Here is a 25,963-nt window from a genome sequence, read left to right as displayed (position 1 = left end):
AGTCAAGCCACAGTTCCAAGTTGTCTGCCACATGCGCTCCATGCCCTTATTGACATAGACCCCCAGATACTTAAGACGGGAGGAGCTTAAATCTTCTTAACACAAATCCATTGCATTGTTGATTTTCTAATTCATATTTTTAATTCAACAATGATAGGAAACATTAGTTTTAGAGAATGGATGCCAGGAAAGAAAACAAGAGCTATGATAGTGTTCTTAAACCTTTGCAGACTGGAAAGATTTCCACACACCACAAAGACAAGTGCACTGTGAAAGTCTGTGGTCACAGTCCTTTTATGACCTAATTATTCACCTCCTTTTTGCTTCCTTTTTTGTGTAATTAAATAACTGAAACATCTTTTACACTTCTGCTTCCATACTTTTTTCTGCAGCTGTTGGCTTGGCCTCATTGTTTTCAGTAGGTGTACCATTCTGCTTTTGCTCCCCGTTAGAAGATTTTGCATTGTTTTTAGTTTCCTTCAACACGTTTACTTGAGCATTTTCATCATTTTTGTGATTATTTTCAGTTTCCTTCAATACCTTTACTTCAATATTTTCTTCATTTTTCGGCTTGCTTATAATTTGAAGGTTTGCTTTGTACCTTTAAGGAATAACAAAAAAACCAAGTTCAGTATTATAATATCACAGTAAAATGTATAGTAGTTCACAGCGCAATGTCAGCAATAGCTTATCAAGATAGCAGCAATACACTTGTATATGTTAATGAGCCATTTATTTGCAGCCATCTGGAAGTGGGAGCCAAGAAGGACTACTTTATATTAAATTAAGCATAACAAGTTTCCTCTGTAAATTTCAGTGCCGTGTGTTACTGTTGATTGTGAGTATTGCCACAGAAGTTGTTCTCCACCATTTGTAATGTCAGAAACATTGTCGATTAAAGTTGTTCTTAATTGCTTTGTCATGATAGTGAAGAACATCTTACACTACTAACCTTCATTTTCTGCTCCAGCTTACTTCTACTCTGCTTTTTCGTATGTTCTCTATTGCGCTTGGTTCCTGGTGTTAAAGAAAGGTCAGTGATATAGTCAAGCAATGTGGCAGAGGAGAATGTAGGGTTTAATGGAATCGCATTGTGATTTTTTATATTTTGTTTACCTGAGCTATTTTTTATTTTTTTATACATAAATAAAAAAATAAAAAGGCAGACCAGCAAGTAGCTGAGGCCCGTCCCCTTTCTCCACCACTCTCCAAACGCTCCTCCTGGCACACTGCTGGTTGAGGGATGGAGTCCCCTTGGTGCTGAGAGTCCTTGGGGGCCAACAAACCCCCCTACTTTCTTCAGTAAGTCCTAAACATTGGGATTCCAGAGAGGTCTTGGGAGCCCACGCCCCCTTTCACCACCGCTTTGCAAACATGCTTCCTTGTGCACTACTGGTTGGGGGATGAAGTCCACTTGGCTCCACAGGGGCTTTGAAGGCCAACAAGCCCTCCTGTTACCTCCAATAAGTCCCACACAGCAGCTTTACTGAGAGGTCTTCAGAGGCCATGCATACTTTCCACCACTCTGCAAACGCACCTCCTGGTGCACTGCTGGTTGGGGAGGATGTCCCCTTAGATGCTAAGGGATCTAGAGGGCCAACAAGCCCTCCTGTTACCTCAAATAAGTCCCACACAGTGTGATTGCTGAGAGGTCTTCAGAGCCTATACCCCTTTCTCCGGCACTCTGGAAACTCTCCTCCTGGTGCACTGCTCGTTGGTGGATAAAGTCCCCTTGGATGCTAAGGGTCCTTGGTGGCCAATAAGCCCTCCTGTTATCTCCACTAAGTCCCACAGACCGTGTTTGCTAAGAGGACTTTTGAGGCCATGCCCCATTTCTCTACCACTATGCAAATGAGTCTCCTGGCACACTTCTGGCTGGGGGATGAAGTCCCCATGGCTCTAGAGTGTCCTTGGGGCCAATAATCAATCAATCAATCAAACATTTGTAGAGTGTGCTACTCACCCGTGAGGGTCTCAAGGCACGGAGGGTGGGGGGGGAGCAGCTTCTAGTCAAACTGCCAGGTCTTGAGACGCCTGCTGAAGGTCAGCAGGTCCTGGGTCTGAAGCAGGTGGATGGGGAGGGTGTTCCATGATTTGGCGGCGAGGTGGGAGAAATATCATCCGCCTGTGGTCATTCGGCCGATGCGTGGGACAGTGGTGAGTGTGAGGTCGGTGGAGCGAAGCTGGAAGTTTGGGGTGTAGTTCATTCAGTTGTATAACATAATATTATTAAATGTAAACTCGAATGATAGCAAAAAATTCATTCATAGCAAAAAAAAATTACAATTTTTTACAATTCGTGAGCAATACATCATAAAGGTGCCAGTCTAGTTCCAAGTAATCGGGTGATTTAAAAAGATAAGATGGCAATATGGTAGCATTGAGATAGTAACTACGATCATGTTGACCCAAAAGCCCCCTTGGTCATAGAACCACCGATCACCTGTATACAGATTTGATACCATGGTTACAGAAGTATTGTTAACAACCAACGAATCGCCATGATATTAACCCCTTAACTGCTGTCGACGGCCAACGGTCGTCACGAGCACTCCCTCCCCAGTGCTGCGCACGACCGTTGGCCGTCGGGTCAGCATTCGTTCTTCGAACGTTCAGCACTGGGCGCTGAACGTTCGAAGCTCTGATGAGGTTAAGTGACCGGGACAACAACCAATGAGGTTACAGCTTACTTGTTTGTTTACGATCACGTGGCATGGGAACTCATTTCAATCCTGGTTTTAGTATTTTAACCATGAATGTACAATTTTCTATGTTCACAAAATTACCCGATTACTTGGAACTAGACTGGCACCTTTATGATGTATTGCTTACGAATTGTAAAAATTGTAAATTTTTTTTGCTATGGATGAATTTTTTGCTATCATTCGAGTTTACATTTAATAATATTATGTTATACAACTGAATGAACTACGATCGGGTATAACAATGTGACACAAATACGCATTTGATGTACGTAACAACTGTCTATGTTCCATGTCAAAATGTCCGCCACAATTTTCACAACGCACATTGGTGTTTTTACTACATCACGTATTTAAGATGGCGTCTAGATCAATCGGATGAGCGTGAACAAGCCGTAATGGCGAAACGCGTCGTTTTTCTACCTGCCAAATAAATCTCACTTGCAAGACAACCTGGGTGTCCGAGTATCATTCTTACCAGGAAGTGTGTAGGAACGAATATATATATATATATATATATATATATATATATATAAATATATATATATATATATATATATATATTACCTACTGGCGGTCGCCAGTAGGTATATATAGTTAGGATTTTTTCTCTATGGAACTTTTGAAAATTCTATGTCTAATAACTTTGGCGTTTGTGGACGGAATCGGCTGAAATTTTCAGGAAAATGGCACATTTTATTTCTGATCAGCCCCCGAAAATTTGGGGGGGTTTCGTCAAGGGGGGGCCGTGAAAAAAGGGGGGTCCCAAAACGCGTTTTTCCCATTCATTTTTCCTTAGGGCGTTTGGCCTCACTTTTAGCTCGAACGGCTGAATGGATTTGCACGAAACTTGGCAAAATTGTAGGGACTGTTAGCCCGATGTGCCTTTGCTGGGTCTCAATATATGTGCTCCAGTGGATTTTGAGAAATTAACGTTTAAAAAAATGTATATATCTGTGACAGCGTCCTAGATAGCGGACTAGTTCGCGTACTATTCGCGTAACGGAGCTTTGCAAAGCGAAGCTGATTGGCTGTCCGGTGTCTGTCAACATTCTAAACAGTCCGGAGCGGCCGCCATCTTGTCTCTCGGTAGGATCGAGAGACAAGAGGAGGCCAAAACGAAGGGGGAAATGAAGGAAAGGGGGCAAGGTAGACCTCTTCTGACCTCCTAGGATTGATGAGGGGATATTAAAGTGCCCCGCGGGGCAACAAAAAAAAAAAAAAAATTGCGATTTTTTTGTCGTAGAGGCGCAAATCGGTACGTGAACCGGGCAGCTAACCGGGCAGCTAACCGGCAGTGTAACGGGAGTCTGAGGAGAAGCTGAATGGGTGTCAACATTGTAAACAGTCTGGAGCGGCCGCCATCTTGTCTCTCGGTAGGATCGAGAGACAAGAGGTGGTGAAAAACGAAGGGGGAAATGAAGGAAAGGGGGCAAGGTAGACCCCTCCTGACCCCCTAGGATTGATGAGGGGGATATTAAAGTGGCCCGCGGGGCAAAAAAAAAAATTGTGATTTTTCGCCGTAGAGGCGCGTCCCGGTACGCGAACCGGGCAGCTAACTGGGCAGCTAACCGGCAGCGTAACGGGAGTCTGAGGAGAAGCTGATTGGCTGTCAACATTGTAAACAGTCGGGAGTCCGGAGCGGCCGCCATCTTGTCTCTCGGTAGGATCGAGAGACAAGAGGTGGTGAAAAACGAAGGGGGAAATGAAGGAAAGGGGGCAAGGTAGACCCCTCCTGACCCCCTAGGATTGATGAGGGGGATATTAAAGTGCCCCGCTGGGCAAAAGAAAAAAAAAGAAAATAGCGATTTTTCGCAGTAGAGGCGCTTCCCGGTACGCCAACCGGGCAGCTAACCGGCAGCGTAACGGGAGTCCGACATCTTGTGTTTTTGGAGCATCCGGTTTGCGTACCGGGTAGCGTTCCGGTAAGCGTAATAACGGGAAAACCAAGAGAAACAGTAAAATAAAATTTAAAGGAATTAAGGTTAAAAAAATATATATATATCTGTAAGCGTGCTCTGGCGCGCTTACGTTACGGGTTTTGTTTGCGCTGCAGAGACGATACGTCACGTTTATGCGACGCGTCATGAGGTGTCTCACGTGGCTACGTGATACGTCACGTAATAAAGAATATATTTTACAGCTATAGATATTAGCTTTTAAAAAACCAATGTAATTCACTGAAAAAACCATAGGTTATAGACCATATATAGTTAGGAATTTGCATTTACAAAACCATGAAAATTCACTGAAAAAACCATTGGTTATAGACCATATATAGTTAGGGATTAGCATTTACAAAACCTTAATTTACTCGCACAAAACCAGAGAAATTCGCATATATAGTTTGTTGCAATAACTATATATCGCGCACCCGCAATCCACTGCTGATGATGTCACATATTACATCATTCATGACATGGTCAGTGACATCACTGATGACATCACTGATGACATCTCAAATGACATCACTGATGACATCACTGATGACAACATCCAGTGACTGTATGTTTCTGTAAAGTTAAAATATGTCTTACATATTGAATAATGAGTGGATGTATGAGTGTTTGGATGAAGGATTTAGTAGGTGCATGACTGACTGTATGAGAGAATGATTAAATGTGTCTCACTGAGTGCATGGGTTAGTAACTAAACTGTCTTAATTTGTGCATCATTATTTCTGTAGTTCTGTAAACTGCTGCATGTGTTGATCAGTAGTTATATGAGTAACTATATGGGTTATTGATTGGTTGCCCAAATATTTGTATGGGAGAGTGAGTGTGTGTGTGGGGGTGGCTGGGAGGTATGTGACTCTGTGCATAGATGTGTGAGCAGTTGATTCACTAGATGTATGGGTTCAAATGTGCATGTGGAAACAGCTGCATGGGTGGTTGACTGTCTGCATGAGTGTATTGGTGAGTGATTGGATTTCTCAGTGCTACATGTCAAAGTAAGTACATATGTAAAACACAGTCCATGTAAGAGTTGACATATATAAATAACTGTGCATAAGAGCCAGTGAATGTGTGAGTGGCTGTATGGATCATTGTGAACTTGTATCAGTGATTGTATAAGAGAGTAAATATGTGTTAGTATATGTTTGAATAAGTAAGGTGTGTATAACTGTATAGTTGAGGAAATGGAGGTGTGATTGATTCTTTGCATGAATGACTAGGTGTGTGAGTAACTCCATGGATGAGTGACAGTCTGTGAGTGTCTGTTTACACTGATTGTATCTAAGGTTATATTAGAGTCTGAAGAGGTTCATCGTATTATCACATGAATGATATCATCAGTGATGTGATCAGTAATGTCAAATGAGATGTTATCAGTGATTTCATCAGTGATGTCATTTGAGATGTCATCAGTGATGTCATCAGTGATGCCATTTGAGATGTCATCAGTGATGTCATTTGAGATGTCATCAGTGATGTCATCAGTGATGTCACTGACCATGTCATGAATGATGTAATATGTGACATCATCAGCAGTGGATTGCGAGTGCGCGATATATAGTTATTGCAACTAACTATATATGCGAATTTCTATGGTTTTGTGCGAGTAAATTAAGGTTTTGTAAATGCTAATCCCTAACTATATATGGTGTATAACCAATGGTTTTTTCAGTGAATATATATATCTATATCTATATATATATATATATATATATATATATATATATATATATATATATATATATATATATATATATATACAGACAATCCTTACTCCAACAGGAAAAAGGTACGCACACAAGGGCTGTATGATTACGGATTCTTTTAATTAAAGGGGCCCCTCACTACCCAGCATGTGAAGGAGAGACACGTTTCGGCTTTGACAGCCTTTATCAATCTGACAGACGCCATGTTGTACATTGACTGTATAGTGACTAATACATGGAAATAAAACACATACTCCGCAAGCTGCTGAACGGATCATAGAAAAGTTCACAATAATAAAACTGCTTAGTGCAACCAACATATTGTACTGAATATGCGGATGGGCCCACATTAAAAATATATAGCCTAGCATTTAAAAACATTGCAACCATTTCATTCTGAATTTGCATGGCGTCAATCACCTCCCGTATCTTATGTTTAGATACGCTGTAATGTTAAAAGTTATCATATGACTGAATGTAATGAGAGTCATTAAGGCGTGCTGAGCTGCCGAGATGAACATATACATTCTGCTATCCAAATGGCTGCTGAAGGGAACTAATTCATCACTTGTGTCAGGTCATTGACATGTGAAGTACAAACAAAATTCACGGTGTGTAGCAACTCAATTTCAGGGCACAAAAACCATTATCCAGGCCTTGTGTGGCGGAGTGTAAAGCTCAGAATAGACAGCACACACAGCCTAGACTTCACCATATGTAATTGACAGACTATTCCGGGACTCCCACTGCCATAATGCAGTAGTACAGCATTGTCATTTCACTGTCATATATACACATACACATATACACATACCTTAAATATACTTACCATGTGTGGTAAAGGCAAATGTGTGGTGTAACCATGTGTGGTAAAGGAATTGCGTGACAAAGGCATTGAGTGTAAAGGATGTATGGTAAAGTCATTGCATGGTAATGCCTATGGTGTAAAGGATATTTCCACAGCATCTGAAGAACCGAGTTGCTAGGTGCTTCCCACGTGTCTTGACCAAACATTACATATCATGTAGCCCTATGATGTTGGTGTCAAAGACCGTTCAACCTGAAGGGAAGTGGAAGCCCTGAAGGCCACCACCCCACCTAGGGGACGTGGTGCCTTTAGTGGCAGCAAAGGGCGGAGCAGTGTAGGAATCCCTTTCGGGTCAAGAGACCCGGAAGGGGAAGGAGAGGGCCTGCAAGCAGGGAATTCCGTAAATGCCGCTACCGGAAATGCGTCACGCGGGGTCCCCCCGGAAACAGGAACTGGTGTGGAGTTTAAAAGCCTGAGGGGCAATAGCGCCGCCCTCTTTGTCCAATCGCCTGCGGGAAGGTCGGAGGTTGCGGTAGAGTTATTTTCACGCGAGGGCCGCGTCTAGCATCGGCGGTCCGTGTGGAGCACTAACGGTCGTACGACCTTTTAGCAGGTGAGAGGGCGTCCCATTGATGTACAAGCGATAACGGATTCTAAATATAATTTTGAGATCTCTGTTTTGATTGAGATCTGAAGCATGAACAGGGGGGGGCTGTGGCCATGAGCCTCTGCTCTAGCCCCGCTCGGGAATCTTACTGCGCGCGGGTCGCACTAGCTGGGGGGGGGGCCCGGAGAACTTTTGCTTATTCCCGCCCACGTGATAAGGCGCAAGAGCTTAGGTCGGGGCAGGGGTCGGCCGAAAGGCGGCATCAAGCTCGGGGTATCATTAGCGCTGTGCGGCAGGTAGATCGATCTGCGCGTGCTGATTAATGAAACAAGTCTGAGCTCATTCGGCAGCGCTCTGGTATAGTCGCAATACATGCATGGAGATCAGAGAAACAGTAGCGCCGCGCCGCAGTGGGGTCAATCTGCACGCGTTACTCACTTTAGCAAGTCTGGGCGCATGCGCTCATTGAGGGGCAAGATAGCCTGGCGAGCGCCGTTTAAACAGGGATTACGGCTCATTGACTTACAGGACAGCATTAGGCCGGGAGCGTGGAAGCGTTCGGCGAGCACGCGAGGCCTTTTTAACTCGTTCGTAGGAACCTCATGCAACAAGCATTGGCTAAGACAACAGATCCCTGCCATACAAGTCACTGGTCTCATCGGCAGTTAGCAGGGCGACAAGTGGGGATATGGACATTTTTAAGAGAAGATGGTGGGAGATGGGGGGCATTTAATCATGAGTTGGGTACGGGTGAGTATTACCAGCACCGAGACGACCAAAAGGGGGGTTATCTGCATGGCTGCATGTGACTAATGTGAGTGGTAAGGGTGAGCTGGCGGGGGTGTGCTCAGCGCCATGAGCAAAGGCTTGGGGACTAGTAAGGCATGCAGGTATGGTAGCGCCCTGAGCAATGTATGTGCTACAATAAAGGCATGAGGGTGAGGGTGTTTTGGGTGTGGATCGCATGCTCAGGTTAAGCGGGCTACACTGGCGGAGTAAGTATGGTCAGTGCCCCGGTCAAACGCATGGGGAAAGGGTTTAAGCGGCAGTGAGGAGCCTCAGGATCCATGGCAAAAGGAGGCTTGAGGGGGAAGGGAACGAGGACTAATGCGTCTCTGTTTCCATTAAGTTCAGAATGCCTCCTAGACGGGTTCGAAAGGGAAAAGACGCCCTAGCCACAAAGGACGACTTTGGCTCGCTGGCAGAGCTTTTGGAGGTCACTAAAGAAAAAGGCATCGACTGGGTGAAATGGACATTGTCGCAAGGGGCCGGGACAAGCGCACAGGAAGACACAACGAGGGCCAAGCGGGTACAGCGGACGCCGGAGAGGTTTAAAGACGCGCAATCAGATAAGCACAACAAATCGGGGGAATCTCAGGCCACTACCTCAGGTGAGGCAGGGGTGATAGACAAAACAGTCCTGGTGGCTGACACTGCGCAACCAATGAACTTGCCCTCCATGGGCCTGACTAGTGGTCCCATTGCTCCGGCAGGCATCACAACATTAACCAAGGTTCCTCAGACGGGGGGGCTACCAGTCACAACGGGTGCGGTGCCACTGACGCCTATCGCTGGGCAAGCCGCTCCACCGGTTGTAGCACATCAAGGCAGCGGTATAGCACAAGTGTGGGTTCAGTCAGGGGGTGTGGCTTAATCTATAGTTGTGGTAGCAGCAACGTCGCAAGTGCAAGCGCATAGTAATTGCACAGCAGGGTAAGTGGTCCCCACAATAGCATCCCCCATGGCCATAGGGTCAATAGTCCCAGGGCAGACATCACTAGCATACAGCCCACTGATCTATGGGTCAGCATCTATGGCGTTAGCCCCCACGGCGGGGATCACGTGGCATGTACCAGTGGAGACCAAGGAGAGAATATTCAAGGGAGAGTATGTGGATGTGTTTGACCTCATAAACGCCGGGGTGGTCCCGGGGAAAATCAGGACTGGGAAGGAGGGTGAGTTGAAGCAGAAAAGAGTATTAGTAGATTGGTCAATTAAGAATTGGATCACAGATTTCGCTCTTTATGTGGCAAATATGGTAGAAAGGTACCCCACAGTGGCAGCCCAATTAATCAGTTACATGTCTATGATTCATGGGGCGGTGTCAGAATTCCAAAGGATGGGGTGGCTCCAGTACGACAACAAATTCAGGCAAATGAAGGCGGTTCATCCCAAAGTAGCGTGGAACGAGCGTGAGATTAACATATGGCACTCAGTGTTTTACTCAACAATACCAGTGAATAAGACGAGTCAGCCTTTTCGGGGGGACAGGGGGTCTGGAGATAAAAAACTGGCCTGCTGGCAGTTCAATAAGAACAAGTGCAATCGGGGCACAGCATGTAGGTTTAAACACTGCTGCTCCTTCTGTGGCGTTCAGGAACACCCAGAGATTAGATGCTACAAGAAGTTGGGGAGGTCAAAAGAGCAGCCTGCCCACACCTAATCCCAAGCCAAGGGACGCCCCGCCCAAACACCCTAAGAGGTTATCCACGCCCATTAAGCTTCACGCCTGACCCATCTCCTTAGTAAGTATGACAATATACAAGAGGCACAGTTTTTACATAGTGGCTTTAGTTTTGGCTTTCGCATTCAGTCCTTCGCTACCCCGGCCATGGCTCCCCCACGCAATCAACGCTCTGTTCTCCAAAATCTAGAGAGGGCTAGGCAGAAAATCGCGAGAGAAGTATCTTTGGGGAGGGTGGTGGGTCCCTTCCAACAGTTGCCAAGGCCAGACCTTGTATGCTCACCATTGGGTTTGGTACATAAAAAAGAGAAAGGGAAATTTCGTTTGATTGACAGCCTGTTGAGCCCACAAGGGTTGTCAGTTAATGACAAGCTTGACCCAGAGCTGTGCATGGTGCGTTACACCACTTTTGATATGGCAATATGGAAGCTACAAGGGCTAGGGGAGGGAGCTTTGATGGCTAAATTGGACATCGAGGCAGCCTTCTGCCTCCTGCCAGTCCACACTGATGACACCAGGTTTCTGGGGTTCATCTTTGAAGGGGAGTTTTTCATTGACCTCTGCATGCCAATGGGGTGTTTCATCGCATGCGCAGTGTTTAAAACATTCAGCAGGTTTCTGGAGTGGGCAGTGTAGCAATTTCTAACATCAATAACATCTGTTGAGGTGGTGCATTACTTGGATGATTTTTTGTTTCTGGGACCACAGGGCTCCCTTGCGTGCAGGAAGGCCCTTCTCGGCTTCCAACATCTGGCAAAAGCGCTGGGCGTACCTTTGGCCGCAGAAAAAACAGAGGGGTCAACCACTCGGTTAACTTTCCTAAGCATTGAAATAGACACCAGGGAGGGGGTATGCAGACTTCCCGAGGAGAAGGTAGCAGCATTCATGCCGGCCATTGAGGCTTGCTTGGCGGCGTGGAAGGTGACGCTTCACCAACTACAGGTCCTAGTGGGGCAGCTGAATTTTGCGCTACGAGTGATACCTATGGGCAGGGCCTTTTCAAGAAGTATCGCGAGGGCGATGTCTGGCTTGCAGGCCAAGCATCATCACACAAGGCTCTCGGCAGATGTCAGGAATGACTTAGCCATTTGGTAAGAATTTCTGGAAGAATTCAATGGAACGATGATGTGGCAATAGCCTAGTCACCCCAACGCTGAGTTGGAATTGTACACAGATGCAGCAGGTAGTGTGGGCTTTGGGGTGGTCTTGGGTCCCAGGTGGTGTATGCAGCACTGGCCAGAGGAGTGGGTGGTGTCAGGACTCACCATCAATATTATCTTCTTAGAGCTGTTCCCAATTATTGTGGCATTGCATTTGTGGGGCGACATTCTGAAAAACAGGCATATTGTATTTTGGTCGGATAGCATGTCAGTAGTGATGGCGATTAACAATCAGAGGGCGAAATGCACCTGGGTCCTGCTCTTATTGAAGGAATTAGTCTTGCGATGCTTGCAGCGCAATGTACACTTTACTGCCAAACATGTGCCAGGGGTGGACAACGCAGTTGCTGATGCCTTGTCCCATTTTAAGTTGGCAGAGTTTCGCACCCGATGGCCGCAAGCAGACAAACAGATGACAAACCATGGCGCCTGAGTTGATAACGGCGTTATTGGCCCCCAAGGCCAAGAGTATGTATGACATGTGGTGGCAAGCATACCTGACTATCCTAAGGGGGTCAGGATCAGTAGAGAGGTTCTCACCACAGTGTGCCCTGGAGTTCATAGTTCATCAGAAAGGGAGCGGCAGATCACTAGCTATGGTGAGGAGACAACTTTCGGCAGTAGCATTCTACGCGGGTTTGGGGGGGTGATGGACCCCACAAAAGACCCAAGGGTGAAAAGAGCAATGAGGGGTTGGGAGCGCTTAGCACCAGGAGTGAAGGACAATAGGAGGCAGGCCTATGCTGACAGACTTACAAGTATCTTAGAAATACTGCCCAGAATCTGCTTTACGACTTACGAGATTCAGTTACTAAGATTGGCATACTCATTGGCGTTTTTTGGGGCATTTAGGATTTTGGAATTGTTACAAGCTTCAAAGTCAGACAAAGAAGGGGGCATACGTTGGGAAGATGTAATCTTGACCAGGGAATCCCTTCAGGTCAGAGTGCGGAGATCTAAGACAGACCCGATGGGTAAAGAAACTTGGGTCCAGCTAGGTTCAGTTGCAGGGGCCACCTGTTGCCCGGTAAGCTTGGCTAAGAATTTTTTCCAGATTAGACCAGGGGGAGGTGACAGCAGGGTATTACTGCATGCAGATGGCATCGCTCTCACCAGATTTCAGTTCACTAGGATATGTAAGCGTGCTCTGGAATGTTTAGGGGTGGAAAACGGCCCATTTTACATCCCATTCGTTCCGCATGGGTGCAGCCACAACGGCGGCAGCCCCAGGCCTCCCGGAGGAAACCATAAGGAGGGTGGGTCATTGGAAGTGAACATGTTTTGAGCGATACATACGCCCCCAGTTAGCATGAATCGTCAGTTCTTCTCCACTTGTCCCGTCTCCCGCTGATTGTATCCATTTCCAAATTTGATCTAGGAGTACCATGCCAGAGGGCCCAGATATGCTGGTGTGGCCATTCTTTTATTCGCAGATCAGGGCACTTCTTCAAGAATTTGCTTGAGGACAGAATACAGAGTATGAAGGGAATCGACCACCATTGGGTGGGGGTAGGTGGACAGCGTTTAGCGGAGATGCCAACCGATCTGCGGGGCACCATGGCCAAGGGCATGCCTGTTCCCGATATACTGGTGATGTCAGGATCTAAACTGTAACCGCGCCTACCTAAAACTGCAACTCCCATGATTTCCGGGCTAAAACTACAGGTCCCATGCTCCTTTGCGGCCCCCGGATATAGCGGGGCGGAACCATGGGGAAGTGCTCGTGATTCTGATGTTTTTCGGAGGAAGGCCCGTTTCTTGATTCCTTGTCTGCAGCTTTGGGCGCTTTGCCTTTCGAGGACTCTGACTCTTCAGAGGCACACAGAAGGGAGAACTTGGGTAACGTGAAAGCACAATCCGCGCTTTGCTTTTGTCATTGGTTGTTGACCGGCAGTTTCTCCCGGCGCGTGTCATTTCTCTTCCTCGCGGCTGCGAGAGAATACCTCTGTTGGTGCTAAAGACATCCCAAGATGGGGGGTTGCATGAGTGCTTGCCAGTGACGGATTGCAGGAGGAAGGCCTCCGCAATGCCGGCACGAATTACGCTGTGATTGGACATTAAACTTACTGATCGGATTACAAATACTAAAGCGGATGATGGTAGTGCATTTAACTACATCATGCCTTGTTTAGTTCATTCATGATTCTGGATATTCTTTTGCATCATTTTGCTACTTTTTCATAGCAGAGGAGCTATCTGCTTATTACTGTATTACTGTGCTTATCTTCTCCTCTGTTCTGAGGACTCCGGACTGAAGTCATTCGTTTTCCTTTGAAGTGCTTGCCAAAAAAGTTAGATTATTATATTGTGGGGGTATGTATCTAGAGCGACATTAGTTCATAGGAATGTCCTGGTTTCTTTTCTCTTTAATTCATGGTGTGTGTCTTGTGTTGTACAGGGGCAGAAGGGACATAGAAGTCAATGCTGTGGGAAGAGGAGAACACTGGTATATTGACAGGTGACTTAGAATGTGTACCATATAGCGAGACTTTAATGAGAGTAGCATTATGAACATATCTAATGTTTGTGTATTTCTTTTCCAGTTTCTTTTTTCCTGCTGACCCTCCCTTCTATTCTTTTCTTTTGGGTTTTTTCCCCTTTTGGGGTTTTCCCCTCACCGTATCGCCTGAACACCCTGTGTATTACAGTCGGGGTGTTTGGGAGGTCCGGAGGTGGAGCATTTCTTCTGCATACGGATCCTGCGGAGTGCGATCCTGACAGAATCACGAGCCCAAGAATTACACTCTGCCTGATCCATGTGTGGTGGTAATGGCGTCCATGGAGGATGTGTTGCATGCTCTGGTGTTGGTGCAGCAGGAGTTGGCTGCCTCTAAGGCAGAGACTGCTGCCTTAAGGGAAAAGGTGGATAGGCTGGGAGGTAACCCCTTTAACGCTTCTGCCCCGGCCTCCTCAGTACAGGTTACAGTGCCGCCTCCCATTCCTTTGGCTAATCCTGAAAGATTCTTCGGTGACCCCCGAAAGGTGCAGGTGTTCCTGACTCAGGTTCTTATGCACTTTTTGTGTAAACCGTCTTCTTTCCCTACGAATCATTCCAGGGTGGCTTTTACTATTTCGTATCTAGTGGGGGATGCGGCGAATTGGGCAGTGCCCTTAGTGAAGCGTGATGACGCTATCCTGTCGGATTGGTCTGCTTTTCGAACTGAATTTGAAAGGGTTTTTGATCGGAGGGCTACGTCTTGTAGCGCAGATCGAGAACTCCTAGAATTACGACAGGGCAAGGGAGAATTGGTTCCTTATTTGACAGCGTTCAATAGGTTGGTGGCAGAAGCGGAATGGCCAGAGGAAAAAAGGATGTCCCTTTTTTACCTAGGGTTAAAAGAGGAGTTGAAAGACGTGGTGGCTCAGGTGGATCCACAACCCACAACATATGTGGACATGGTGAATTTGGCTTTACGATTGGATAGTCGGTTAACTGAGAGAGGGGGTAGCAGAAGACGGTGGGACAAAGGTACTTATAGTTATGAGCGAACCCCTCGCAGAAGTCTAGGAGGAGCTGAATCTGCTCCTGAGCCCATGGAGATCGGAGCTCTTAGGGCTCCCTTGTCAAGAGAGGAAAGGGAGAGCAGGCGAGTACAGGGCCTATGCATGTACTGTGGAAAGAAGGGTCACTAGGTAAGGGATTGTCCCTCAAAACCCAAACCTTCGGGTAGCTTTAACAGGTTCAAGAAAGTAGCAGTATCGGCACATATGTCTGATAAGGCAGTAAGGGAAGAAGACAACCCCAGGGACGAAGGGAAACAGGAATGGAAGCTCACCTCTCTGTCCTCTGCAGGACCAGAGGAGACTGAAGCACATCTTGTGGTAGCCATGACTATTGAAAGTGATCATGAACAACATCAGGTTATGGTGATGATAGATTCTGGAGCCACAGGCAATTTCATCGACGATGGTTTAGTAACACGTTTAGCCTTAACTCGGATCCCAAGAGAGAACCCTGAGGATGTTTTGGCTGTTGATGGGCAACCGTTAACATCAGGTCAGATAACCGAAAGAACCAGTGAAATAGGTTTGTCTTTGGTGTTGCATGGATGCGTACATTCAGAGATACTGACTTTGAACATCATCGCTGCTCCTCAATATGAGGTCATCCTAGGTATGCCTTGGTTGCACTGACACAATCCTGTGGTGGATTGGTTGGAAGACAAAGACTTTTCATTTTGTACCCGAATTTTGTCAGGACCATTTAGTGCCATGTGTCCCGGCTCATGTTGCGGTGTTAAGCACCCCATTTTTGGCTGCTACTGCAGCTGAAAAGAATGTCCAACTACCCAAAGAATACAGGGAGCATAGTGATGTCTTTAGTGAGAGTAAAGCGGAAACATTACCCCCTCACAGGGAGTATGATTGCCGCATAGATCTGGTGGAGGGGGCTACCATACCAACGTGCAGAGTATACGCCTTGTCTGTGCCTGAGACCACTCATTTAAGAGAATACATAGACCACTACGAGCGCTTGGGGTTCATCAGGCCTTCCCGCTCCCCGGCAGCTTCTCCCCTGTTTTTCATAGCAAAAGCAAATGGAGACCTGAGAGCCTGTGTAGACTACCGCGTATTAAATAAAAACACCATCCGCAACCGCTACCCTCTCCCCCTCATTCCAGTCTTGCTAGACCAGGTGAGAGAAGCCAAGATTTACACTCGTTTGGACTTACGTGGGGCATATCATCTGGTCCGTGTACGTGAGGGGGACGAGTGGAAAACAGCATTCAAGACAAGATTCGGTCTTTATGAATATTCGGTGATGCCCTTCGGGCTTTGTAATGCTGCGGCGGCATTCCAATATTTTCATAAATGATGTGTTGAAGGAGTATGTGGATAGGTTTGTGGTAATGTACATAGATGATATCTTGATATACTCTCAGGATGTTTCATGTCATACAGCACAAGTGTGTAAGGTTCTGGACAAACTGAGAGAGCATAGTTTGTATGTAAAGCTAAGTAAATGCGAGTTTGGGGTGCAGGAAGTGGAGTTCCTGGGTGTCAATCTTAGTCCTCATGGCTTGCAGATGTCAGACAGAAAGGTAAAGGCTGTCCAGGACTGGCCAGCCCCGAGAAACGTGGGAGAGGTGCAGAGCTTCTTGGGTTTCGCGAATTACTATCGCCGGTTCATTCTGCACTTCTCTCAGACAGCGGTTCCCATCACAAGACTGTTAAGAAAGGGTTCACCTTTTGTATGGACTTCTGCGGCTGATAAGGCTTTCCTTGCTTTGAAAAGAGCCTTTACTACAGCACCGGTGTTGGCACACCCCATACTGGAAAGACCTTTCATAGTTGAAGCGGATGCTTCTGATGAAGCCATAGGCGCAGTACTCTCCCAGAGAGACCCAGACAATGGTCATCTGCATCCTGTTGCATTTTTGTCCAAGAAATGGAGCCCTGCAGAGGTCAATTATACTATAGCGGAGAAAGAACTGTTGGCTATTAAAAGAGCATTTCAGGAGGGGAGGCCTTATCTCTGGGGGTCGAGTCACACGGTGACGGTATACACCGATCATCGAAATCTCCAATATATGACCTCAGTGAGACACTTAACGCAAAGACAAATGAGGTGGATGCTGTTCTTTTCTGAATATAACTTTGTGGTCACTTTTCGTCCTGGGGTAGAGAACAGGAAATCCGACGCTTTGTCCAGGCAGGAGATTTGTACAGTGCCATCTGAGGAAGTACAGCACTCCATACTCCCTCCTAATAAGGTAGTGTGTGCGGTTCGCGCTGAGAAGTTCTTGGGAGAAATTAAGAGCTCCAGGTCCTTAGGTTCCTGGGAGCGTTGGGCTGCTAAGAAACCTGGCAGGAAGGTGAGACAGGGATTGCCCTTTCAGGGGGAGAGCTTGTTTTTGCCTACTGAGGAATTGCGGAAGAAAGCCTTTAGCTGGTGTCACGAAGTTCCTTCAGCGGGTCATCCAGGGGTTACCAAGACAGTGAGACTGCTTAGAAGACACTTCTGGTGGGAGTCTTTGGTTCTGGATGTTTCCAAATGGATAGGGAAGTGTGAAACCTGTGCCAGAGCAAAAGGAGAGAACACAAAAAGCAAAGACCTATTGATGCCTATGCCTACTCCCGTTCGCCCTTGGCAAAACATCAGTTTAGATTTCATAACGGGCCTGCCTTTGGATCAGGGTAAATCAGCGGTTTTGGTGGTGATGGATAATTTGACAAAGATGGGACATTTCATACCTTGCGTAAACCTCCCTACAGCAGGGCAGACTGCTCAATTGTTGGCTTCACAGGTCATACGGTTGCACGGCATTCCACGAGTGATAGTGTCAGACAGGGGACCACAGTTCATCGCTCGTTTTTGGCAAATGTGGTGCAAGGCATTGGGCATAGAGTCAGCCCTCTCTACCAGTTTCCATCCTCAAACGGATGGACAAACGGAACGCCTAAATCAAACTTTAAAGAAATACCTGCGCTGTTACTCTGAGGCAGCCCATGAATCCTGGGTGGATCTGCTATGGATGGCTGAGTTGTCCTACAACAATACCTGGCACAGTTCAACCGGCATGTCACCTTTTAAGGCTAACTTTGGTTATGATGCCAACACTTTGCCAATAGACATCCCCGCTGAGTTGACCAATCAACCCACTGTGAGAGAACGTGTTATGGCCGTAAGGAAGGTGCATAGGGGGGTTCAAAAACATCTGGTGAAAGCAAAGGAGGTGTACAAGAAATGGGAGGACAAACATCGAGCTCAGGGTCCTCTGTTCCAGGTGGGTGACAGGGTGTGGCTATCCAGACGATACATCCGGTTCAAGATGAGGAGTGTTTTCCATCCAAGGTTCATTGGTCCATATCCCATAGTGAGGCAAGTAAATCCTGTGGCGTATAAGTTGAAATTGCCTAATTCATTGAGGATACATCCAGTGTTCCATGTGCAGTTGTTGAAAAAAGCCCTTTCCTCGCGCAGGAAGGCGCCGCCTCCTGTACAACGTGATGGAGGTCTGGAGTATGAGGTGAAGTCTATTTGTGACTCCGAATGCCGTAGGGGGGTGCTTTGGTAGTTGGTTTCTCGGAAAGGCTATACAGCTGAGGACGACTCTTGGGAGCCGTGGCACAATGTACATGCTCCCAGAGCGGTCAGAACATTTCATGCAAGGTTTCCCGGTAAGCCTGGTCCTAGGAGGCGCCTGGGAGGAGGGCGTACTGTCAGGATCTAAACTGTAACCGCGCCTACCTAAAACTACAACTCCCATGATTTCCGGGCTAAAACTACAGGTCCCATGCTCCTTTGCGGCCCCCGGATATAGCGGGGCGGAACCATGGGGAAGTGCTCGTGATTCTGATGTTTTTTCGGAGGAAGGTCCGTTTCTTGATTCCTTGTCTGCAGCTTTGGGCGCTTTGCCTTTCGAGGACTCTGAGTCTTCAGAGGCACACAGAAGGGAGAACTTCGGTAACGTGAAAGCACAATCCGCGCTTTGCTTTTGTCATTGGTTGTTGACCGGCAGTTTCTCCCGGCGCGTGTCATTTCTCTTCCTCACGGCTGCGAGAGAATACCTCTGTTGGTGCTAAAGACATCCCAAGATGGGGGGTTGCATGAGTGTTTGCCAGTGACGGATTGCAGGGGGAAGGCCTCCGCAATGCCGGCACGAATTACGCTGTGATTGGACATTAAACTTACTGATCGGATTACAAATACTAAAGCGGATGATGGTAGTGCATTTAACTACATCATGCCGTGTTTAGTTCATTCATGATTCTGGATATTCTTTTGCATCATTTTGCTACTTTTTCATAGCAGAGCAGCTATCTGCTTATTACTGTATTACTGTGCTTCTCATCTCCTCTTTTCTGAGGACTCCGGACTGAAGTCATTCGTTTTCCTTTGAAGTGCTTGCGAAAAAAGTTAGATTATTATATTGTGGGGGTATGTATCTAGAGTGACATTAGTTCATAGGAATGTCCTGGTTTCTTTTCTCTTTAATTCATGGTGTGTGTCTTGTGTTGTACAGGGGCAGAAGGGACATATAAGTCAATGCTGTGGGAAGAGGAGAACACTGGTATATTGACAGGTGACTTAGAATGTGTACCATATAGCGAGACTTTAATGAGAGTAGCATTATGAACATATCTAATGTTTGTGTATTTCTTTTCCAGTGTCTTTTTCCCTGCTGACCCTACCTTCTATTCTTTTCTTTTGGGTTTTTTCCCCTTTTGGGGTTTTTCCCTCACCGTATCGCCTGAACACCCTGTGTATTACAGTCGGGGTGTTTGGGAGGTCCGGAGGTAGAGCATTTCTTCTGCATACGGATCCTGCGGAGTGCGATTCTGACAGGTGATTCATTCGGGTGGCAATGATATGATCCCAGCGGGAAGGAGGGGCGTAAAGGAGGCACTGTTCTCTGTTCTGTCTGCGGTTAAGAACATGTTGCCTAACACTAAAATACTATGATCTGAGGTGATACCACGTCAAGTATGGGCAATGGGAGCGCTGCCGACGGCAGTTAATAAATCAGTAAGGAGACTGAACCAATCAGTGGCAGAAATTTTAAAGAAGTCCAGCATTCGTACCATCTTTCTATACAACTACCTTTCACTAAATTGCAGTGTAACTCCCACAGTGCCTAAGTTTCTAGTCACTAAATAGTGTCTCGAGCATCATAATAGATCACGTTGTACACACCAGTACACCATTCCAACATGGCGACCTACGCGAGCGCCATAGCGCTAGTCTAATCGATAACGAATGCCTCACACGCTTCAAGACGGATTTAATCTTTACACGCTAAGCATAAGCCAACCTATAATCCGTTTACACATATCTATTTCCATATAGCGATATCCTAATTTAGACAATCAACCTACGATAGTTCGCTTTTTCGTTCTCTAGTCCGCCCTTTAGTTTTACTCGGAAATCTAACTTTCTAATAAAAGAAGGACTAGTCGCTTCCACGCACACGCTGGAAAAGACGCCGAGACGGGATCCCTGACCGCTCGACTTCGGTAAGGCTTTTTGCTGAACCTTTTCGCATAGCTTTTGAAACGCAATGCGATCTGACTATATTGCACGTTGGCCAACTCTCAAAAATGCATTATTCTTATCTTCCCCGGCAGGTCTTTTCACTTTCTCGAGCCCTCGCTGAGTCTGATGCATAACTCATAGGACTTACAGGTAAACTCCAATACCACATGGAGTTGTCATTTACCGCTTCTGTTAAATACTCGCCGTTTTCTGACTTCAATCTTGTTTATTCCCACATAGGCTCCCCGTTTTAAAATCAGCACACATAAGGTGAGGTTGCTGATATTTTTAATAACGCCATGACTAATTCAACCATGCTGTTGTACTATGACTAGCTTATACTCTTCACCACCCTTAACCCCGCCTCTCACTACTTTGTTGTCTTCACAGACTCATTCATCCCAAGCGTACAGGCAATTCTAAACCTCATTCAGAGTCTCTGAACGCTCCATACTGATTAAATTAACCCAATATGCTCACATGCAGTTCTCCCCTATCCACAGATCTCATCAATTTTCTACCAGAAATGTAACTTGCAATACCCTTCCATCTAGTTTGCGGTAAGAAACATTAATAACACCATCATTCATCCTTATTGATGACAGTGCATCATTAGTAACAAGATTCCTTTTCTCTTCTTTTTCTACACATACAGACCCCTGACGAAGGGGCTCATGCCCCGAAATGCATTGGGTGGACACTAAATGTATTGCTATTGTGATGTTTTGACATATAGCTGAAGACAGTTATGTTTATGCTGATTAACTGATATGTGCTTTAAACATATATAACATGGATATAAATGTTATGCTGATTTAAGTTGACTTATTGATGAAACTTCAAATAAATGTACTAACGTTCAAACTGCAAATTGAGTAGTGCGTGCTGGTGTCCTGGTTCTCAACCAGGCCTAAAATACTCTTCTTGTGTTGTACAGGGGCAGAAGGGACATAGAAGTCAATGCTGTGGGAAGAGGAGAACACTGGTATATTGACAGGTGACTTAGAATGTGTACCATATAGCGAGACTTTAATGAGAGTAGCATTATGAACATATCTAATGTTTGTGTATTTCTTTTCCAGTGTCTTTTTCCCTGCTGACCCTACCTTCTATTCTTTTCTTTTGGGTTTTTTCCCCTTTTGGGGTTTTTCCCTCACCGTATCGCCTGAACACCCTGTGTATTACAGTCGGGGTGTTTGGGAGGTCCGGAGGTAGAGCATTTCTTCTGCATACGGATCCTGCGGAGTGCGATCCTGACAGGTGATTCATTCGGGTGGCAATGATATGATCCCAGCGGGAAGGAGGGGCGTAAAGGAGGCACTGTTCTCTGTTCTGTCTGCGGTTAAGAACATGTTGCCTAACACTAAAATACTATGATCTGAGGTGATACCACGTCAAGTATGGGCAAAGGGAGCGCTGCCGACGGCAGTTAATAAATCAGTAAGGAGACTGAACCAATCAGTGGCAGAAATTTTAAAGAAGTCCAGCATTCGTACCATCAGGCACAAGTTAATACAAGTGTCAAGGGCAGAGCTGTATGATTTGATTTGATTTCATTTGATTTTGGGTTTTCTAGAGCGCACAGCTACCCTATGGCATCCCAGCGCTAAAAAGACCACAGTACTGAGCAAGAAAAAGGAACGGGGAGACGAGCTCAGGGGAAGAGTAGAGTTTTTAGGCGTTTCCTAAACCTGAGGTGGTTGTGTTCTTGCCTCAGGGAAAGAGGGAGGGCGTTCCATAGTCTAGGAGCATTATAGGAGAACAGGCGACCGCCTGTTCTGGCCTTCCTAATTCTTGGGACATTTGCAAGGGAAAGAGAATTAGATCTTAGTATGCGTCAGATGGGGTACACCTGTCCAATGTAGGTTGGGAGTTGTTTATTCAGACTGTTTTGGGAGCTCTTGCTGAGGAGATAAAATGCGCAGGGGGGAGGGGTCGAGTCCACCAGTGAGCGCCTCGCCCTGTGGCGGGGTCCTGGGCAAGAGAAATGACAGAGACTCCGTTTGTCGGTGGCTGCTTGGCCCCAGATCAGGGCTTGCAGTTTATCGGGGGCTCCGGGCTGGCGGGAGAGGGGGCTGACCTGCTGGTGGCTCTGGACTCTCTGGCTCTACCCAGGAAACCGACGTTTGTCACAAGCAGTGGCAAATTATCTACCTGCTACTCTGTTGGCCGGGGGGTGGTCAGCATAAGGAGAGCCGGGTATCTTGGTTTAGGCCTGCTGGCACAGCCCGAAGGTAAAGTAAAAGGACCTGTAGAGAGATAATTGTAAATACAATGGAAATGTATAACCATGATATGTTATTTGTGTGATGTGGTGTTTTAAATAAAGCAAGAATAAAGAATGGTCACAAGATTAATAGAAGTGAGGCCAATGGAGTAATTGGCAGTATCTGAAGTTAATAAAGTTTACACTGTGAAGACCAAATACTGACTCAGGTGTTCCTATGCGAAGGGAGATGGGAAGGGAACGTGAAGTGCACTTTGTATGACAGCTATGACGGGCACCACCCCACCTAGGGGGCGTGGTACCTTTAGTGGCAGCAAAGGGCAGAATAGTGTAGGAATCCCTTCCGGGTCAACCCGGAAGGGAAATGAGAGGGCCTACAAGCAGGGAATTCCGGAAATGCCGCAACCAGAAACGCATCAAGCGGGGTCCCCCCGGAAACAGAAACTGGCGGGGGGTTTAGAAGCCTGAGGGGCAATAACACCGCCCTCTTTGTCCACTCTCATGCGGGAAGGTCGGAGGTCGCGGAAGAGTTACCCACCCACCCATCCCTAAGTTCAGTGTTTGGTTAGGCGGGCTCCCGGGCAAGAGAAATGACAGGGACTCCGTTTGTCGGTGGCTGCTTGGCCCCAGATCAGGGCTTGCAGTTTGTCGGGGGCTCCGGGCTGGCGGGAGAAGGGGCTGACCTGCTGGTGGCTCTGGACTCTCTGGCTCTACCCAGGAAGCCGGCGCTTGTCACAAGCAGTGGAAAATTATCTACCTGCTGCTCTGTTGGCCGGGGGGCGGTGAGCATAAGGAGAGCAGGGTATTTTGGTTGTGGCCTGCTGGCACAGCCCAAAGGTAAAGCAAAAGGACCTGAGTAGACACAATTGTAAATACAATGGAAATATATAGCCCTGATAACTTATTTGCGTGTTGTGGTGTTTTCAATAAAGCAAGAATAAAGAATGGTCACAAGATTAATAGAAGTGAAGCCAATGGAGTTGAAGTTACTGAGATCGGCCGGCCCAGAGTTCCAGAGTATTGGACCTAGATAGGCAAAAGAGCGTTCCTTCATGCGGGTGCGACAAAATCTAGGTATAGAAAACAAAATTTGGCTAGAAGATCTCAATGTCAGAATAAGCGAGTATGGAGTTACCAGCTCCTGAATGTATCGAGGTGCTAAGCCATGTTCTGTTTAAAGGTATTCTTCACACATTCATTGTAAATAGACTGAAAATCTAGCAGCCTTTTCACTGGGGTGATGATCTCGCAGACCTATTGTAATGTCTTGTAAAATCATAATGTTAGGGGTAAAGTTCTTAGCCATTGGTTGAGGCTTCAAATGAGTTTCCGTCCATTCAATACAGAACCCTATTACAAGCAGTGCATTTTAGGAATTAGAAAACATTTCAATTCCAATTTACCCAAGAAAATGTAGTCCCATCATTTGCCATCATTGCCATCATCTGCATGTAAGTTTGAAAGTGAAGGGCCCAATATATATATTGGCTGTATGATTTAAATGCAGATGGACCTTCTGCTTCGCCATGGCAGAGACTACTCCGTCCCCACTATGGCCAAGCTTTGGGGAGTAATGGCCTTCTAAGAAATGTCTACACGTCCATCTGCCCAATTTGGATGGGCGGACATGTAGGAATTTTTTACTGTACCTGGCGGTAAGGAACAGTAAAATCATTATAATGCCCCCTCTGCCATGGGAGAATACTCCCATGGTTAAGGGAGCATTATATTGTTTTCTATTCAAAAGAAAATGAAATAATCTGTTGTACAGGGCTTCATTCTCCTGATGCAGCTCCGTAGCAGAGAGTAAAATGCATTGACATGAACTGCTGTGGCGCCATGACGGTAATTCCTGTCAGTGCTTTTTATAAATGACCACCTGCCTGGTGGTCCTTTATAAATCTGGTGGGCGGTCCTTTACTCTGCTGCCCTGGTGGATCCACAGGCCATCTGCCAGGACCAAACTGATCAAATAAGGTCAGGCACTGGATCCACACAGTGCCAAATCCTGTATGTTATGTTATATAATTTTATACAGCGCACATCTACCCATAGGTGTCTTGGCACTTCACTGAGACCTAAGCATACTGAGGCGAAAGCTAGCCAGTTGTTAGATAGCCAAGTTTTACATTTTTTTCTGAACGGAAGGAGGGTGGGTATGGCCCTCAGATACAGATAAATCCACAGCCTAGCTGTACAGCAGGAGAAATTCCTTCCTCCCCAATTCACTTTCCTGATTCTAGTAGTAGTGATCAGTCTAGCACTAGCAGACCGAAGATACCTGTTTGAAATATGCCTATTAAACATTTTCCATAAAAATTCAGGGCCTTCTCTCCACAAGGCTTTATGAGCCACACAGAGCGCCTCGAATTTGATTCGCCGACGCACCGGAAGCCAATGTAGGTTCCAGATTCCTAAAGTTATCGACTGATATTTGAGAATGTCTATAACCAGTCTGGGGCTGAATTTTGAACCATCTGGAGTTTCCTATGTTTGCGCCTGTTAGAAAATTGTGCCACAGGTGAAAGCTGCCTGAGCGAATGCAATGTACTGGTCAAATGTGAATTTGTGATGTTTTCCCTATAACATGGGGATGGGGATGTTACTGAACCAAAAACACAGACCTATTCCCAGCTATACAGAAGACCCATATTTTGCCCAGGATCAGCATTTGAAGTTTATGATCCTATAACTTTGCCACATACATCTATAATTTTCTATTAAATTAGTTGGATTTAAAGACAGCCTTGTGTTCTTTAACAAACATAGGGATAAACTGCGTGCGGCATGGCAGGGTTTAGAACGACAGAGAATCTCAACAATTCTGTGAGAAGGCTGTTTGAGAGAAGCTAGAGGTTTGACTATTTATGGAAAGATGTCAGTCTCTGGACCAGTCTTTACGGTCCCAGGATGCTTGTTTCCGTTCCAGGGAAGACATGGCTTGGCAGTTCGGGCTGGACTGTTCCCATGAGGCACAGGGTCAGACAGATTTGCATATGGCCATGTCTGAACTGGGGTGGTGGAGTGAGCTAAAGAATGGTGATGGATTAAACCTAGATCACTTGACTGGGGGTGAGGGTTTTATTTGCTCAAACGCTCTGTCCATCATCCCCTTTGGTTTCGCTTTAGTCTCTGGACCAAAGCATAAGCAGGGATGGGCAAAATGGCCAAAAATATTTCTCCAACATAAGTGGAAATGACAGTTTATCAACGTATTTTTGACTTTTTTGTTCTAGCACAGAGCATTGAATGTTCCTTCTAAAGAGTGAATGGCTCCCATTTAAATAAGGCACAGACACATAGGAGAAGTTGAGTTGTGTTCTGCATAGGAGAGGATATGATAAGGATCATCTGATT

General features: G+C 46.2%; 1 protein-coding gene across 1 annotated transcript in view; it reads right to left on the bottom strand.

Moving 5' to 3' along the window:
- Positions 1-278: 278 nt before the first annotated feature.
- The window catches only part of LYVE1 (lymphatic vessel endothelial hyaluronan receptor 1), a 166,945-nt gene continuing 141,260 nt past the window's right edge, over positions 279-25,963 (bottom strand). The window contains exon 6 of the mRNA XM_086950733.1: positions 279-601. Coding sequence (XP_086806859.1) covers positions 361-601 — 241 coding nt within the window. The 3' untranslated portion in view covers positions 279-360. The remainder of the gene's footprint in view (positions 602-25,963) is intronic.

This window comes from Lissotriton vulgaris, unplaced genomic scaffold (genome assembly GCF_964263255.1).
Source record: "Lissotriton vulgaris unplaced genomic scaffold, aLisVul1.2 SCAFFOLD_998, whole genome shotgun sequence".
Classification (NCBI taxonomy): Eukaryota; Metazoa; Chordata; class Amphibia; order Caudata; family Salamandridae; genus Lissotriton; species Lissotriton vulgaris.
The sequence above is the reverse complement of the archived record's forward strand: the minus strand, read 5'-3'. Positions and strand labels throughout refer to the sequence as shown.